This window comes from Gracilinanus agilis, chromosome 4 (genome assembly GCF_016433145.1).
Source record: "Gracilinanus agilis isolate LMUSP501 chromosome 4, AgileGrace, whole genome shotgun sequence".
In the NCBI taxonomy this organism is placed as follows: domain Eukaryota; kingdom Metazoa; phylum Chordata; class Mammalia; order Didelphimorphia; family Didelphidae; genus Gracilinanus; species Gracilinanus agilis.
The window spans coordinates 464332705-464352319 of NC_058133.1; the positions used below are offsets into that span (position 1 = coordinate 464332705).

At 36.6% G+C, this 19615-nt stretch overlaps 1 protein-coding gene across 2 annotated transcripts in view; it reads left to right on the forward strand.

Moving 5' to 3' along the window:
- The window catches only part of MAGI3 (membrane associated guanylate kinase, WW and PDZ domain containing 3), a 242421-nt gene that overhangs the window by 138516 nt on the left and 84290 nt on the right, over positions 1 to 19615 (forward strand). For both annotated transcript variants that reach the window (XM_044672365.1, XM_044672364.1), the window contains exon 6: positions 5405 to 5484. In XM_044672365.1, the coding sequence (XP_044528300.1) occupies positions 5405 to 5484 (80 nt within the window). The remainder of the gene's footprint in view (positions 1 to 5404; positions 5485 to 19615) is intronic.

Here is a 19615-nt window from a genome sequence, read left to right on the forward strand (position 1 = left end):
GAATAGAGAGATGAGGATAGGTGAGAGAGATGTGGTGTTAACAAAATCAGACTCTGATAAAGGCTACAAAGGAGGAAACTAGCGGAATGACACTAATAAAAATGGCAGTCTGATCATAAACAGTATAACCACTCTCTGAGCAAACAGTAAGCATCCTTACTGGTTTCTTAAATGTGTAAAGTCTGAACAGAGAAGAATAATTTGTAACGAGTCTTTTCTAATTCATTTTCTATTGACAGTACAACTTTCTTTCTTTCTTTCTTTCTTTCTTTTCTCCCCTCCTAGGAGCATCAAGCCCAAAGAGAAAGCTCTTGGTGTGGGTCTACACATGTTTTGCACAAGGATACTTGGTAAAATAGGTTATTCATTCCCCTTTCCTTTATAACATCCTAAATACAGATGAAACAAAAACTAAAGGTTATATAAATTATGTAGTTTCATCATGGTAAAATTCCAGCAAATCCATTTTGTACATTGATGTTGCTTCATTTTAACTTCTACCAACATATGTATATATTCAGATATGTAAAAGTATAAAGGCAAAGACAAAAACGGGAAAATAAGCAAGAAAAACAACAAACGGGAAAAAAATTCAAATAATACATTCATACTGTTAACACCAAGACTGCCTATCTGCTCTACTGGTGATATCAAACTCAAATAGAAATACATAAAGATCAGTATACATTGCATATTGACTAAGAAAACCACATATTAATATTATCTATGCTTTATTGTTTTTCATTTATTTTCTTAAATTATTTCACCATTACTCTTTAATCTGGTTCTGCAGGGTTAGGAGTATTGTGGGCCTCATATATTTTACTTTTTTTAGGCAATGGGAGTTAAGTGACTTGCCCAGGGTCACACAGCTGGGAAGTGTCCGAGGTCAGATTTGATCCTAGGACCTCCCGTCTCTAGGCCTGGCTCTCAATCCACTGAGCTACCCTGCTGCCCCCCTGAGACTCTTTCTAATACTAACTATATATAAATCCGGGATCTTTCCATTTCAATTTACTATTTGCATAAGTTCCTCCTAAAGGTGAGCATAGTACTGGCTTCTACTTCACAGAATTGTTGTGAGGATCAAATGAGGTTTTTATATATACTTGCAAACCTCAAAGCATTATACCAATGTTAGCTATTGTTATTCTTTCACTAAAATAATATTTTCTAAGGTTTTCTATAAATCCTTCATTGCCAAAGACAACAAACAACATTCTCAGTTCTGAACTATGATTTTTCCTTAACTTTCAGCAATATGCATATATCTCTGTAATATAGAGCAACCACAAAGTATCAGGTTTCCAATTTGATTCAACAATTAAATTCCATAAAAATATATTAAGTGCTTATTATGTGGCATTGTGTTAGACCCTGAAAATATGAACAAAAACTGAAACAGTCCCTCTTTGTAGGGACCTCACATTTTGTTGTTTGTATATAATATACAAAGATTATCCAGAGAAATATTGTACAAGGTATTTTAAGGTGAGAAGAGAACAGGGATGAAATATAGAGGGGTTATCTGGTTTCATGGAGGAGATATCTAAGCTGAACTGAATAATTCCAACTTCTTTTTGTGGACCCCTGTCTTCATCTTGTCCATCCCAACAGGTGTCTTCTTTCCCCACCAATAAAGATAGAAACAAAAAGCTTTTGTTGTCCTTTATTTTTTCCCTTCCTGTTTTATTTCTTTCTTTGGTTTAGCTTTAAAAAATGTTCTTCTAGGACCCTTCCATGCTTTTGTAGTCATCTTCTATTGATAGTCTTTCACATAGTCTCACATTTACATAAGTTTAATGTATGTAATAACTTTTCTCACACTGTTTCCTTTAAGTAAAACAAATTTTACTGTCCCCATTTTTCTCAAGGGAAAATGGAGCTAAAAAACTCAAACAGGGGCAACCCCATCTCTGACTCTTAATACATGTGTGACTTTTGGACTTACTTGGCCCGGTCCTTAGTTTCTTCATCTATTTGGTCCCTTGTGGATCTAGTGCTCTGGTTACTATGTATAGATCTAGGGCTTGAATGCAAGTCTTATTGTGATATCTTATTGTGATATCTGATTGTAACCATAATGTTAGACAAGTATTCTAAAAATAAAATATTGGTCTCAGATTAATGATATGTTCAAAATTCATAAAAATTCCCCAGTAGTTTTGATGACAAATGGTACTGTTAGTGAACCTGGTTATGGAGATGTTAATTGGTACCACATGTATTATAACAAACTAAACCTGTTATGTTATTCAGAGCAAGGAAGAATGTTATATAAATGTTCTTTTGAAAGTTTTATTTAGGAACAGAAATTTTTTCCTCTTAGCTCAACTGTGCTCTATCACTTTATAATATTAATGTTAAAAATCAAATATGATCATTTTTAAATTATAGAAAAATTAAATCCCTTTTAAGTTTTGAATTTTCAGTAATTTATATATGCATAAATGATTTTTATTGAACAACAAATTTGAAATTAGCATTTTTCCTAAGATTTTTGTGATTGATAGTTTTTATGATTTTTGGCTCATAAGGAATTATATTATGTTTTCATTTCCTTACACAGTTTTAAAGAGATAGATATATAGATACATAGGTAGTAGATGGGGGGAGCAGGAGGGAGAGAGAGAGAGAGCCTTCTACCAGTACAAATGGACAACTATTCAAAACTGTCTAGAGATCTTAGATATTAAGTGACCTATCTAGGATCACAAAGCCAGTCTATATCATAACAGGACTCTAAGGACAGCTTTCTATCTGCTTCCCCTAACATGAAAATAATAAAGCCTCAATTTGAAGAATGTCTGAGAATGTGGACTTTTCATGTGTTTTATAGACAATATCATCCTTCTTTTTATACTATGTTAAAGAGTCTAAAGCTTTTGAAAACTACAGCACATTTCACAGAGCCCTGTGTTATTTAAAATCCATTTTTCTATAAGGTAAAACCAAGCAACTTGTTTTTCTTAAAACGGCTCTTGCAATTCAAGTCTTCATGGGTGGTTAAAATATTTATATTTTTAGAAATACCGTGCTGTACCCTTGATCTGTTTATAAGCTTCTCTTCTATTTAAAGGATGTTAATAAGTCCTAGAAAAAAGAGAATTTATTATCTCTAGAGTAACATGTTGGTATATGTCCCTGCTATTCAAATGTGGGAAATACTTTAAATTGAAAAATATAATCTACTTATGTAAAATTCAAGTTATAAGCTGCTATATACTAGGTCAATATTCTAAAAGCTTTTTTCTCAATAGTGGTGGACTTGATTGTTCTTGGCAATTGTTAGCACATTATATTTGGAATAGAAAAAGAACCCCTTGTCATCGGGGATCACTGAAATTGACACTCCAGTTTAACATACCTTTGTATCATTTTTTCTTCTAAGTAGTCTGCTAGTTTCTAGGCTTCTCAGATGATTCATTCTAGATAAATTTGACTAATTACTATTCTTCAGTTTCTGCAATTTTTCTGTCTGATACAATACTTAAGCCTGAAAGATGGTGGAAGAAAAAAAATTAAAAACATGTTACCCCTCTACTTTTCTTTATTAGTTTTAACACAAAATATATCCAATTATGTCAATTAAACATTTATGATATGCCTACTAGACTCTACTTTGTCTTTGTATTCCCAAGGTTTGAGTAGCCCAGTGCTTTTTTGCTTTTTTCACTTTTATTGAATTCTTGTTCACTGACTCACTAATCTGTTTTAGGCTCTGGGCTAGATGCTATGGTTACAAAGACAAAAATGAAACCATCTGTGCCCTCAAGGGGTTTACATTAACTAGGAAGAGTAAACTTTTACATATAGAATAAGATTATGATTATATATATATGTGTATGTATATAAAAATAGATTATATTATACATATATAAATAGATTCAGTACATACATTGATGTATTTCTAGACACACAGAGACACATAACATACAATATAGGCAAATTAATTTGGGGAAGAAGAAGCAGGAGAGGAAGTCACAAAGTAGCATTGGAGCAAAAAATAATTATTCAGCTCTCCATTTCCTTCTTAGCTGAAAATAGTGCCAATTGTATTCTCTGAACCCCTATGATAAATAGCTTAGTGAATATAGTGAGCTTAATGCATGTAAAAAATGGAACTAGGATTGATTCATGTAATACTTTTGTCCTCTAATAGTTTACTATAAGTCTTAATTAATATTTTGTTGCCTTGCTTAATATTTTCTTCCATTTTCTTTTTTAGTTCCTTATTATTTTAGGAATTCACAACTATGATTATATCACTGGTTGGCATTGGAATAATTTTTGTTTTAGAGGTGTTATCTAAATGGCCTAATCTGAAGCTTGCCACCTCTGCCCTGTAATTACATTAAATAACACCACTCTCTTTGAGCATCTTTGGGTTACTTCTGATGAAAACAGGAATGGATATAGCTATATAGCCCATATTTAATAGTTTCATTCTATTTCTGTTTTCTCTTAAATGTTATAGCACAGGGGGAAGCTGGGGTAGCCCAGTGGATTGAGAGCCAGGCCTAGAGATGGGAGGTCCTAGGTTCAAATCTGACCTCAGACACTTCCCAGCTGTGTGACCCTGGGCAAGTCACTTGACCCCCATAGCCTACCCTTACCACTCTTCTGCCTTGGAGCCAATACACAGTATTGACTCCAAGACGGAAGGTAAGAGTTTAAAAAAAAAAGTTATAGCACACTGAGCTACACTCACATTCAGTTTTGTGGAATCTTTGAGTTAAACTTTGAATTATCTCACTTAATTACATATTGAAGAACCAGCCATTCCTTTAAACAATTTTGTTAACATTTTTTGTTAAAATATTTCTCAATTATATTAAAGATTTCTCTCCCTTAACCCTTGATATGAAACAGTATGATCCTGATTATCCATGTGAAGTCCTACAGTACATATTTCTGTGTTAGCTATGTCGCAAAAGAAAATACAAAAGCAGAAGAAAAAGAAAAAATATGCTTCAAATTGCACTCAGTTTAACAAATCTCTCAGTCATTCTTTTTTTTAATCAACTTTATCCTTTCTTTTCTTTAAAAGAAAAAATTTTTTTTTAACCTTGGATTCCTTGTTTTTATTCAGTGCTGGACAAGACATAGTGTGATGGTGATGAACATCAACCTACAAAGTAATTTTGACTAGTAACATGTTTACATAATTCAATTTGTGACACCACATTTCTTCAGAAAAGACTTCATATTCTGAATTAAACTAGAATTATTAATTTCTTCATATTTGAAGCTAAGGACAAAGAAACAACGGGATTATTGGATCAGAGACTTCAAATAGAGTTAGTCTACAGGAGACAGATAGGGTCACTAGTCCAATTACATTTCTGTTTTTGACACAGTTTTTCTCTCTTTGCTGCTTCTGATTGGGATCTTTGTTCTGCAGCCACAACACTAAGACAACTACCTGGCTAGATCCCCGCCTCTGTAAGAAAGCAAAGGCTCCGGAAGACTGCGAAGATGGAGGTGAGAGGATGCCTGCTTATCCTACTACTACTCGGACCCCATTGGGTCAGGTGCCCAATTTAAGCCTAATTACACCCATAGAAATAAAGAGGAAGGGAGCACAAATAATTAACCATAGGATGTATATCTTCAGAAGATTTTGTAAAAGAACTTTCATTCTTTACTCTTGGAATTCATACAAATGTATTGCCACTACATGATTAGAGATATTTCTAGCTACTCTTAGAAACCCCTAAATATAAACTTAATGGGTGTACCAACATATATATAAAATTTTTAGAGTTACCCTAAGTATATTTATCTCTAAAGATATATAAATGTGACTTCATTAGTATGGATACTTCTCTAATAATAGAAATCTCATTACCCTCTACCGTATCTTTTTCTTGATAATTCTCTTCTATCTGTGTCTTTAAATCCAGTATGAAGGATCTGGCCTTTGTATTAGGGGTCTTCTGGTAGATTCAAATCTTCTAGGACAAAAGAGGTCTATTAATTATTAGAAGACCCAGGACTATGTATGAAAAAATACCGACAATTAATATTTGAAAACTTGAGAATTTTGTGATCCTAAACATATTGAGATTCATCTTCTTTTTAAAAAATACCTTACCTTTTCTTAGCATCATGTAGCTGACCAGCAGTTACAAAATAACTTGACCACCTGAAAGGGAAGCTGGGAACTGAGGAAATATGGGTTGAGGAGTTTAAAGATTAAGGTGGGGGAGGCATAGAGAAAGTAGAGAGACACAGAGACTCAGGATTCATCAACATAGTATCTAGCCCAGGGGTCGGCAACCTTTTTGGCCGTGAGAGCCATAAACGCCACATTTTTTAAAATGTAATTTTGTGAGAGCCTTACAGCACTCACAGTGCCGCTCCTGTAACAGTGCCTGAAAAAAAAATGGACTTTATGGCTCCTGCAAAAAGAGCCATATCTGGCCGTCAAAAGAGCCAGATATGGCTCGAGAGCCATACGTTGCCAACCCCTGATCTAGCCTGTCATTTGCTCCTCTGATGGTATGAAAGAGAGCTAACTACAGGTGAAAACATTCTTACTGAAGTTTTAAGGAATGAGGAAAGGGAGGTAGTTGATCAAACATGTGACATGGTAGGGAATTTAGCTTCAGCTTGGTAAACAACAAAATAAAAGAGATGGAGGCTGAGACTGTGTAGTGGCCAAGGCCCAGCCCAGAGGTTCTTTTGACCTTCAGACTGCAGGCATGGGGAGGGGTCAGAATACCACAAGATTTGAGTCTCAATTCAATTCAAGGATTAGGAAGCCAATTATGTGAAATATTAGAAATATATTTATAAGTCTGGTATGTGAGCACATTGCTCATAAGAGTCAGCTATTAAATGCATCTTTCATACTTTCAAGATTTGTTTATACCTGGAACCCTACATATACCCCTTTTTTATTTAAAAGACAATGATTATGAGAGATTGCAATTGTGAAAAGAAGATTTAAAAATCCCAAAAGAAATCTCAAATAAAAGAGCAAAATTAAATTCTGAAAAAATAAATATATAAAAATAATAAAATGAAATCTTAAGAATTTTGTTATCCTAAACATGTTGAGATTGTTCTTCTTTGTGTACAAGATTCTGAGTAAAAAAATATTAAATGTAAATCTCTGTTACAAGTCCTAAAATCACTAGCAAGCCCTAATTAAAATGATATTTGTCCCACAAGCCAGTGGACCACCACAGCAATATAGCATTTTACCCATTGGTAGCCAGTACTATAGAAAATCACCAAATTCTAAGAGACAAGGGACTATGGTTTGAGGGAAAAGGGAAGTATGATTCCCTGGTCTGATTTTACCTTCACTCTAAGGAATAGTGGAGCCAAATTCAAAGTCACACTTAGGTGCTTGTCAGAACTTTGGCACAAGGGAGTCCTGCTTTAAAGCTGTCAAAGCACCACTTCCTGGACCTCCAGGTAAGTCCTTTGTCTTGTAGCAGATGTTTATCAATCCCACTGGGATTATTGGTCTCTTGACCTCATGCTTCTTGGCAATGTGCAATGACTTTTTTGTAATTCCTTTTTCTGAAATCAGACACAATTAGTAGTAAAAGTCCCATAGTACTTAACAATTAATGCAGGTTTCCATAGTCTCAAGCTTTTGGTATGCATAGAAATTAGGTCTAATAGATATTGCAAACTTATCTTTTAAGATCAAAAACATTAATGCTGATACCTTATGTTGCAAGTACTAAAAAAATAGGAAAAAGGAAAGAAAAGGGGAAAAAATCAAATATCTTATTGCAAATATTAAAGAAAAAAACAATAAAAAATCATAATTTCATAGTTCATTCCATGTCAGAATGTGTTAGCCACACAGATGCACAACACTCAGAAATGAGGCCTATTTCCCTTTTAACTTGGCTATGATCCCCAGTGTGAGTGTACAGGATTTTTTCACCAGGTAACTACTTTTCAAAAACAGTAGTACTGTTATGGGGTTACAACCAGGTGTTGTGGGGTACAATGGTGAACCCCCCTGGGTTCGGGAAGAATACCTTTTGCAAGAATGAAAGACCCCAAAACTTGGCTTAAAAGTAAAAAGAAAGATTTATTAGTAACATAGGATTAATGGCCAGCAATAGGGCATGAGTGGAACAACCCTGAGGGTTGCTCCCAGAATGCTTCAGTTCAGGGATTTTTATACCCTTTCCAACAATGAGTACATGAGGTTATGTCATGGTGTGGACATGACTCTAGAGTGATAAGCACTTGGGTATTCAGTGGGGTGTGGGGTCTGCCTTGAGACCCTCATGGTTTAGGGAACAGATGGATGCCTGACATACAGCCCAGTGGTATCAAGGTGTAGCCTGGAAGTGCAATTCTTTGTCCATCTCAACCTAAATGATGAGCCAAGGATGATAGTAATCTCAGGGTCTTATAGTAGCTATCACATGTTCTTGGGTTGGGACACAAGGACATAAAGGAGTAAGGGAATTTCCCTGTTTATAGTTTGCCTGAGTTAAGGGGTACAATGTCCATGGCATCTCAGTACAATGCCCATGCCATCTCCCTACCATGCCCATGCCAATACAACAACCAATATAGATTGTAAGAAGTACCCAAATCCCAAAAATTATAAGAGCCTATTTGGTAGTTGAACTATTTTATCACCTTTTCATTTAAAAGATGACTTTTTTTTTAATGCAATTTCAAGCCGAATAAAGTTTTTATACAAGTTTTGTTCAGTAAAGACATGCTGTTTTTAGGGAAAACCTAGTACAGCCATTCTTTTCTGCAGACTTTAAATAAACAGGTTAAGAGAATTATCACATATGCATTTTGGTCAATATGAATAATTTCTGTTGCAAGTGAATAGTATCCAGTGTGCCATTATGATGTTTCCAATTATAAAATTTGTATTTTTTTTAATTTGTGTGATATGGAACAATTCAAACAAAATAATTGCAAGTTACATATTTTACAATACAATTTGAAATTTTTAGGTACATAAAAAAAGTTGACTTTCTTACAAATGCCCAAAGAAAAATGAAGAGTAGTCTTTGGTGGATCGACTGCCTCTTCGTAAAAAGTTTATCAATAAGGGTGATTCATTAGACCTGTCCTCAAGTCAGTGGGTGTACCTTGGTTGTTCATCTGCTGTTCTGCTATAGTCTGGTCACTGTGGTGTTATCCTATAGGTGATGGTGGACAGACATCTGCTTCCGCTGCTCTCTGCTGATCTTCTCTGGGAATGCTTGATGATTCTGGTTTTCTTCTATGCATTTCTAATATCTGTGAAAATAGAAGCAGAACCTCAACCCCAAATGATGGACTCACTGGGTCTTTTAACATCTTTTTCTCTTGGAAACAATTTGTTAGAAATTTTGGTAATATCCTTTTCGTTTTTTAATTTGGACTTTTAAATTTCTTTTAGTCCTTTCTCCAATTGCTTGTCTTGTATAATTTCCTGGGATATCAGTCTTATGAGAGATGTTCCATAATTTGCCCAATTCTGCCCATCTCTTGCTGGTATAAGCATTGGTATTCAAAGTTTTTAACTCTTTTGGAATGCCCAAATTTATATAAGTTTTCAAAAGATGTACAATAATATGGTATGCTTTTTCTCCATTCTAAGCTATAGCCCAGACTACATGTGAATGTGTATCAACAATTACATGTATATATTTTATAAAAGGTGACCCTATCACTAAATCTATGGCAATAATCCCTCAGGACTGTAGGCTGTTCAGTAATGCTGGGCTTGTTCTTCACCTCCTCTGGCTCAGCCTGGCCACAGCCAAACCAGAGTAAGCAAAATGTTTGGATGATGCAAATATTGAGGATGGTTTCTCTCAGCTTCTTACTGCTAGTTGTTTTGTCAAGCCTACAGCCTTCGGGAAATTCCACCCTTACCACCCTCTTCTTCTTCTACCCACTTCCTGGATCCCCCGGGGGCCCCAGGATACCTAAATAGCTAGAGATGGTTTAGGTGCCTAAATATCTAGGGGATTCAGAGAGAATCAGAGGATCCATGGTCTGACCCACAGGTCAATCAATGTTCAAGATCAAATATCCAAGGCAAGAGTTTAGGCAAAGCTCAGCCAAAGCAAAGCCAAGGTCCCAAATGACAAAGGGGTCCATGGGTCCCTGTCAGGGGGCTTCCAGGGTATTTATACCCTCTCTGCCCAACTGCCTTTCCTCCTGTCCTCATGGCCTCCAGGAACATTCCGCTCTTCCAACTGTCTTCACCTGTCAATCAAAGTGAAACTCTCACCTCCCAGAGTCTGATTATGACATCTTCCAAAAGGAGCATATTGTATTACATCCATTTGCCATAGTTGGTTGGTTTCTAAACCTTGGGGGTTCATTCCTGTTGGTAGGGGAGTGGAAGAGAAAGAGGTATAAGAACTGCATTGTTGAATTATTTCCTTGACTTGTCTTTTGGTTATAAAAAATTGAGATTTAAGAGATCTGGCACTCTGATGCAATTGAGAGTGTGAATTAACTGCTTCCTGAAAAGCAGTGGCCACTAAGTTGTCCACTTTTGCATTTCCCTCAGATGGAGGTCCAGGGAGGTTTGTATGAGAACAAATGTGTGTTATAAAAAATTTGGTCTGTATTTGCAAAATTACAGTTTGCATGGTATGAAACAGAAGAAATAATTCTGCATCTTGCACTGGTTTAATTTTTTGCTGTTTCTAAAGAATTCACCAGATTGACAACATGCAAGGAATCACATATGATGTTACAAGGTTCTCTAATGTCCTTAAGCACATTCCTGACTGCTGCTAATTCAGCCTTTTGGGGAGAACTGTATTGTGTATGCATTAACATGGCACAATTGTCCACAACTGCTTCTGCTTTCCATTGTTAAGATGCATCAGTGAAAATATTCACAGCATTAATAATAGGGTCCACAGATGTTATTTTTGGAAAAATAATTTGGATTAACTTTACACATTGCAAGATTTTGCTACTAGGAATATGATTATCAATTTTTCCTGTAAAATCTACAAAGGCAGTTTGCCATGGCAGGGATTGTGCAAATAAATTTTGAACTTATTCTTGTGTGAGTGGGAGATGAATAGTCTCAGGATCAGAACCAGACAACTTTGTGGAGATCTCTTTCTAATTTGAGTAACTACTAATACTATCAATTCTAAATATCTAGTAAGTGATTTCATCTATTGATTAAATAAATGCAACCATTCTATAATGTGTTCACCTTGATGCAAAGTACCAGTGGGCATGTACCTCCTGCTTACAACTTAGGCCACTAAAGGCAGAGAAGGGTCAATTCTAAATAATCTTGCTTTGGGCAAAGCTGTTTGGACTTTCTGTAATTCCTTCTCAGCCTCAGGAGAAAGTTCTCTGTGTGAGAGGAGTGAAGAATTCCCTCTTAAAATGGCAAATAAGTTTTCTAGTTCTCCTGTAGTTATTTTTTTAATCTGATTAATTTGAATCTTCTCAGGAGAAATTACCAGTTATGCTTTTGCTAGAGCTGTTTCTGTGTCCACTAGCATTTCATGAACTATGTTAGTAGATGGAGCTGCTAAGAGTATATCATCTAAATATTGGGAGATATATATTACTTTTTATATTTTTCCCTTATTGCTTCTAGGGCTTGTGCAACAAATTTTTTACATAATGTTGAACTATTTTGCATACCCTGGGGTAACACACAACATTCATACCTTTTAAAAAGTGTATTAAAATTTGCAGATGGTACAGAAAAGGTAAATCTGTGACAGTCCTCAAGAGAGAGAGGAATGTGGGAAAAAACAGTCTTTTACATCTATAACAATGAGATTCCTATCTCTTGGGTTTGGACTAGAAGGAATGCCTGGTTGCCGTGTTTCCATGTTAAGCATCTGCTCGTTGACTTTCCTCAAATCATGAACCAACTTCCATTTCCCTGACTTTTTCAGAAAAATAAAAATAGGTGTCTTCCAGGGACTATTTGATTCCCTCATATGTCCTAATTTTAGCTGTTTTCGTACTAATTTGTTCTCATGGTGGATGAGATCTTCTCTCTAGATATTGGCCATTGATTGATCCACAGAGTTTTAGAAGTAATCCATGTGATTGGATCAGCAAATTTGGTGGGGGGGTCCATTACAGTCCCTAAAAACTTCATCTGTGCTGAATTACATTAGGTTAATGTTAAATTCATTTCAGCTAAAACATCTCTACTCCAAAGAGATTGTGGAATGTCTAAAATATAAGGCTGAGACACCATTTTATGGCCTTTGTCATCAGATCATGCTAATTCCCTGGCAGATTGTTGGATTTTCTTGGGCACACCAATTCCAGTTAATTGGTGTTGAGATGACATTGTTTCCCAAGAAGAAGGCCAATGCTTTATTGATATCACAGACGTATCAGTGCCAGAATCCAATATGCCTGTCATAATTTCATTTTCTAGGTAAAGGGACATGATTAATCTATCCTTTGTAATTTTCTGTGTCCAAAATAGATTTGAAATGTGTGGTTTTAAATGTTCTTTTTCATTACTGCCTTCTTTAACTACAGAAGTTCTGGGCAGTAGAAGCAAAGTAGCAATTTCCATTCCTTTTATGATGGTAAAGGAGGAGGTAGCTCTAGCTAAGATATTAACTTTTCCTTTAGACAACTGATCTATGACCTGAGGAAAAACTTCTAACCCTTGTGAAAATAAACTGTTTTTACCTAACAATAATAGGCCTATAGAATCTTGAGGAATAGAGGAGGTAAGGTTTACCAGAATGTGACAGATTCCCATATAAACTGTAATTATTAGATTTGAAGCTGCTCGAGTAGAAAAAACTACTCTCCGTTTATGCTGGAGAAAAATTCAGGCCTATTTTAAACTTTTCTGGAGATAAAGCTTCTTAACTGTCTTGTTTATGTCCAGGACATGAGACTTGAATTTAAATTAGTTTTTTGGAATCTGACTTTGATCATTTTTGACTTGGCATGGCAATGCTTGATATCCATACTGCGATGCTCAGTGTTTTCCTGTACAACATTTTGGGCAGAGACTGGGAGGAAGTTTTGGTTGTAATTTGGGGCACTATCTTTGAAAGTGACCTGACCGTCTACATGTGAAGCAAAGACCTCTAGGTTGTTTAACCTGGGCTGCCAATAGATTCTTATGTTCTAATGTACCTATGTCCTGGCAAACCCTTATGAAATCTGACACTGAGCCAGTTGCTTTAATGGGCATTAGCATCTTCCTCAAGTCTGCATTAGAATTCCAGTAAGCAAGATCTTTTAAAAGAATGTCTGCGGGGGGCAGCTGGGTAGCTCAGTGGAGTGAGAGTCAGGCCTAGAGACAGGAGGTCCTAAGTTCAAATCCGGCCTCAGACACTTCCCAGCTGTGTGACCCTGGGCAAGTCACTTGACCCCCATTGCCCACCCTTACCAATCTTCCACCTATGAGACAATACACCGAAGTACAAGGGTTAAAAAAATAAATAAATAAAAATAAAAGAATGTCTGCAGCCCTTTGGTGAGGAATTTGGCATTTTATAGCACTTGATAATCTCTATGAAATCTGTAAAATTCTCCGAATGCCTTTGCCTAATTTCTATGTATGAATTTGCCACATTATCTTTTTCAGGTAAAGATTGCCATGCCCTTTTCACTGTGTAATGTATGCTGTAGATAGAAGAAAAATGGCTGCCATCTGGTTCAAACAGAGGCTTCCCCTACCCCACCCCTTCGCCCCCCACCCCCCACCACTCCCGGAATTATTTAGGTACTTTACCTAAGCTGGCTCTGCCAAAACTGTAACAATAAAGGAGCCAGATATGAATGTTTGATAGAAGGGAGATAGAGAAAGTCTGTATGGTGAGTATCTCTTCCAGCTCTCCCCTGGGGCCAAATATACACTGGGAGACTTTAAGGGGGTGTCACCCCGAAACTGGGTGACCTGGATAGTTGTGCTTCCCCACAGGAGTTGGGGGCGAGGCTTCTCTATAAGACAAGGTATGTGGTACCCCAATTCAATTCTGAATAAGGACTGGGTTCTAACATACCTCCCCTGGATCAGTTAATTTCACAGCAGGTGGTCTGGCTTCAAGATGGAGGCAGCCAGACCAAGCTGTGGTTCCCCTCTCCCTTGTTGTCTCTCAGGCACTCTGGAATGATATCTGACTGATGAATGGCTTTTATTATTCGCGATTCAGGGATTGTGGAAAGGGGTGGAGGGTAGAAGGATTTTGGGGTGCCCTCTTCTCTATTTCTATGGGAGTCTGTCACTTAGGAGGGAACCTTTGGGGTTCCCACTCCTAAGCTTCTTCCCCTGCCCCTTCTTCTGTTTGTATTTCTATCCTTTTCTGTTTCTATTCTTTTCTATAATTGTAAGTTTTGACTGAAAAGGGGTTTCTCAGCAAGGTTGGGTAATAGGAGAAGGAGACTAAAAGATCACTCCCAAAACGGAGTCCAAAAACTTAGCTGTCTTGATGGGTGAGATGCAATGGAATGGCTTTGATCAGGGAATCAGGGTTTCAGTTTCCAAAGAAAGATCCTCAGGAAGCCCTCAGGACTAGATCTGAGCTGGGATGTTCTCATCCCCTCTCTTCCCAGTCCTCCGCCCAAAGACTTCTCGCTCCTCTTCATTGGAGAATTCCCAGAATCCTCTCTCTCATCTCAACTGTCAGCAACTGCCTTCTCTGGCTCTTCTGGTCCCATCCCCCTTGCACAAATCCCATCCTTACAGTAGCTAAAGCAATCTAACTATAGATCTGTCCGTATATAATAATTGCCTATCAAGGATTTCAAATTCACTTGTCCTGACCAATTCACCATAAGAAATGCCTGTTCTAGCTCTCCTGTTAGCTCTGAACTAGTCCTTACATAAATCCTGAAATTTCAATTTCGAATTTAGATAGTCACTGCCACTGAGCACAGATTCTGCCAATGTGTACCAGTTGTTAGGCACGAGCAGCTATTGGCTGATATTCCTAATCAGCTCCATAGTGAAGGGAGCTGTGTTCCCATTCTGGACAATGCTATCCCTGAGGGCCTTAAGGGTCTTAAATTTAAAAGTTTTATGCTCTGCCAATCACTCGTCAGAGTTTTCAGGATTCTCTCTTGACATTACCTGGAAGGCTAAGATTTCTGCTCTGTCTTCTAGAGGTGTGTTCACTATAGCTTACCTGACTGTAATTTTCTTGGGAGCTTTGGGCAGAGGATGGGAAGGAGGTGGGCAAGGAAGAGTAAGTTGAATGGTAGAGAAATCAGCTGAGTTAGGGGAGACTGGGTGAAGTGGAGAAGGAGGGGTGTAAGCAGATTATAATTCTATTGGTCACCCCTTTTTGATATTCTCCCCTTCTCACACTTCCCTTGCCAGATACTACTTCTATTTTTCTCTTTCTACACAACTATTTCTTTTCTTTCTCCACTGCTAATTCCTGCTCACCCTAGCACTGACACACTTCGTAAATGCTTTTTCCATATAAACTTGCTACTTCCTAATTATTCTATTTCTGATCCTGAAGAATTCATCTAATATTTGACTTTCCCTTCATTCTTAGCCCTAAACCACCAACCAAGTCTTGTCATCTCTGCTAATGTATCCAGCCCTTTTTCTCCCCTCACACTATGGGTTTCCTATTTTAGGCCCTCTTTCTATTTTTTTTTTTAACCCTTTCCTTCCATCTTAGAGTCAATACTGTGTATTGGTTCCAAGTTAGCAGAATGGTAAGGGCTAGACAATGGGGGTTAAGTGACCTGCCTAGGCTCACACAGGTAAGAAGTATCCGAGGCCAGTTTTAAACCTAGGACCTCCTGTCTCTAGGCCTGGCTCTCCATCCACTGAGCCATCCAGTCCCATTCTACCCCATCCCTCACCTTTATTCTTGCCTAAACTATTATCATAGCCTCCTAACTGGTTTTTCAGCATCTAGTCTAGAATACTATTTGGTGCCTAGTAAATACTGATTGAATGATTTTTTTATTCATTCATTCATTCATTCAATGCATTTTCCATACCATTTCTCCTATAATCTTTCTACCAATAAGATTATACAATTCTACTTCAAAACCTTCAATGGTTCTCATTGCTAATAAAGTTACCAGTGAAGTTTAAACTGCCAGCCTTGAAATTCAAGCCTCTCCACATTATGGTTCTAACCTGTCTAGCTTATCTTATATAATTCCCCTTTACATATTGCTTGCTCCAGCCCAGCTATACTATTTTCTCTTATGTACCCAAATTTCCCATCATATATTTTTCCTTGATTCTTCTTTTTCTTTATAACATTTTACTTTATGTTATTTCTATTTGTGTTCAATAATATGTGTATTTTAATTATCCATATATTAGATTATTAGAGGGCAGCGATTATTCCAGTTTTCTTCTTTTTATCCTTTGTACTATATATAGTAGGCTGTGTGCTGTTTAACATTTTCATCAATGACCTTTAAGACTACCAGAAGCATGCATAGTATTCTTATATTTTCAGATGAGATCCCACTGAGAATTGATAGGTATAATTTTGTATGACAGAGTCAGAATCTAAAAAGATCTTGACAGGCTAGAATATTGTTAGAATATTTTTAGAATATTGAAACTTAAAAAAATGAAATTTATCAGGTATAAATGTAAAGCCTTATACTTCAGTTAAAAAAAATATCAAAAATAGAAAATGGATGGGGGATGATTGATTAAAAGTTTTTCCAAAAAATATCTAGGGGTTTTAGTGGCCTGCAAGCTCAATATGTGTCCTCAGTGTGATGTGACATACAGAAACATTAATGTGATCTTAGGCTACATTAAAAGAGGCATAATTTATAAGATTAAGGAACTTTTCCTAGTACAGGCCACATGTAGGCCAATCAGGATGATGAAATGTCTTGAATTCATGTCCTGCAAAAAAGCATTTGAAAGAACTAGAGGTTTTATCTTGGAGAAGAGAGCAGAGGTAACTTGGTAGCCGATTTCAAGGATTCAAAGTAGTCATATTGAAGAGGAATTATTCTACTTTGCCCCAGAGATCAGAAGTTTTGGAAGCATATTTAGGTCTTCTGTTAAGAAAAACTTGATTAGTGTTAATAATTAGAGATATCCAAAAGTAGAATCATCTCCCTTGAAGATATTTGGCTTTCCCCCCTCATTGGAAAATATCAAGCAAGTACTAAAAGACCATTGGTTGACTAGGTTGTGGTAGGAATTCTCTTTCAGATATTAATTGTACCTGTTGGCTATTAAGTTCTCATCTAATTTTAAATTCTTTGATTTTCTTGCCTTGATGAGCTGAAAAGTGGCTAGAGGAAGCAAGACCTTTATAGTGAAAGGGCTTGAAATCAAACCATCAGAGAATGAGTTGCAGGAAAAGAATATGTTTACCCTAGAGAAGCAAAGGCTTCTGCTGTTCACACATGCATATGTTTATAGACTTGTGTTATATACTCTTTCAACTTTCAGTCTGTCTTCAAAATGGAGATCATTCCATTGCCTGCTCTTTTCTAAAAGTTGTCATAACTTTTTTTGAAATATCTCCTAAACATTCTAGTAATCATTATGAATCATTCAAGTAAGATTACACTGTTTCTATTTCTGGTCCCTTGTTATGCAATCTTCTAATGCCCTGCATTGAATTGAGACCAGTCTTCTGTGAGTCTTGGAAAATTTATCTGTTAACTTAACTAACAAATAGTTATCATCATTCAAGTAAAACCCCTTAGTGTTACTGTTAAGTAATTAGTATAAAAATGTTGATTGAGAGTTTGTTTTACTTTTAAAATACCCTTTCTTTATGATAACTAGTATAGTGGAAAGGGTGCTGGGCCTGACGTTAGAATAGATCTGGGCTCAAATTTTCCCCTAAAATTAGCTTTGTGACCCTGGCATCACTTTGCTGAGCCTCAACTTCCTCATCTGTAAAACAGGGATGATAGTACTGCAAGTGCCTAACTCTCAGAATTTGTAGGAGACTAAAATACAAAAATGTGTGTCATCTATTTTGCATATCTTTAATATTTGTGGCCATTTTTGTGAAAGAACTTAAAATTTTAAACACAGCTTAAAGTGGATGGAAATTTGACATTTTTCAGCTTTAGAAAATGTTAAAAGAATTTAGAAAAAATTAATATTTCAGAGTAAGAAAACAACTAGTCAGTCCCTTTTGTTATAGGAAATTAGCAAAGTGAAGGTAATTGACAGGCAGAGAAAAATAGATTCCAGAACTTTGGGAGAGTGGCTGGCTAAGAGTCAGTTACTCCCTGGACTTTCCCTTGGATGGGAATATCTGGTTTCTCTCTGTATATCCTTCTTTGGTGAAATCAACAACCATCAAGAGTTTTTGGCTGGAGTTTGGTTGAGTGATAGGTGAGATACACAGTGGTGGACACTAGTGTCAAAATCCTTAATCCCTCTCCAAATTGGATTTTACTGGCTATTACCAACTGGATTCCTGGAGGACCCTGTTTGAGGACACAGATGTGAGACCCCAATCTGTTCAGCTGGACCTGTTCACCTTCTAGTTTTCCTTTATTTAAATATCTACCTAGGAATTCTGGTTAGGCTTGAGTTAGGCAGCTGGGGGATTTTAGTGTGATCAGTGTAGAGACACCTTGCTGGACCTTGTGGGGAGGGAATCCAAGCTTCGGTTAAGTAGTTAATCCTACTCCCTTCCTTACCTGTCCCTTTTTGTTAAATAAACCATGTTAATGTTACCTAATAGCCTCTCCTTGAACATCCTTACCCAGATCTGGTGATTTGGTTTATCACCATTAGTTAAGAATCCAGTTTGATACCCCAGTTAAGATGCCTTATTTATATTCATTTATACTCATTCTACAAACCCCCTATATTTATTTTTTCACTCTTCAGGAAGAAAAATCCTAATTGTTAAACTGAAATAGAAGCTGACATGCAGGAAATTGTATAGCATTTGCATCTGATTTTTATTGATATATTTTGTTTTTAATTAGTCATTCAACAAAGCTTTTATTTCTTACTCTGTGGTGGGAATACAGAGATAAAAGTGAAGCCCTCCTTTTCTTGAGAGAACTTAATTCTGTTAAGAAGCCAGATGTATGTATTTAAATAGATACAAGGCAATTTTTGAAGGAAAGATACTAATACCTGCTGGTGTCCTGAAAGGCTTTATGTGCAAGGCCAGGTTTTGAAGAAAACAAAGGATTCTGAGAGGTAAAAGGGAGATAATGGCAGGTATGGGAGACAGTGGGTACAATGACATGGAGATAGGGGTTGGAGTATCATGTGTAAGCAACAGCAAGATCAGTTATCTGTAATGAAGAGTGTAGGACAGCAGTACCTAGTAATATTGGAAAGCTAGGTTGAAACTAAGTTGTAAAAGCCTTTAAAAATCAGAAAAGTTTATATTTGACCCTAATGCCATAAGGGAACCATTGGTGATTTTTGAGCAAAAGAGTAATGTGGTCAACATTCCTTCTGCTTCTGATTAAAAAGAACATCCTTCTTCCTTTAACTGAAGCCTGACTCTCTCTATATGAAACTTTTGCAAATGGGAGGCCAATCCTTTGCTCAGTCTGCCTGAATTCCCCCTACCACTCAAAAGAACAAGATATGCTGGGCCAGGAAGAGTGATTGTCCCTTTTTAAGTTTATACAACCTAATTTTATCTCTCTTATCCTTCTTAATATCTTCTTTCTTTTATATCAGTCAGCCATCTTTCTCAACTACTTTAGC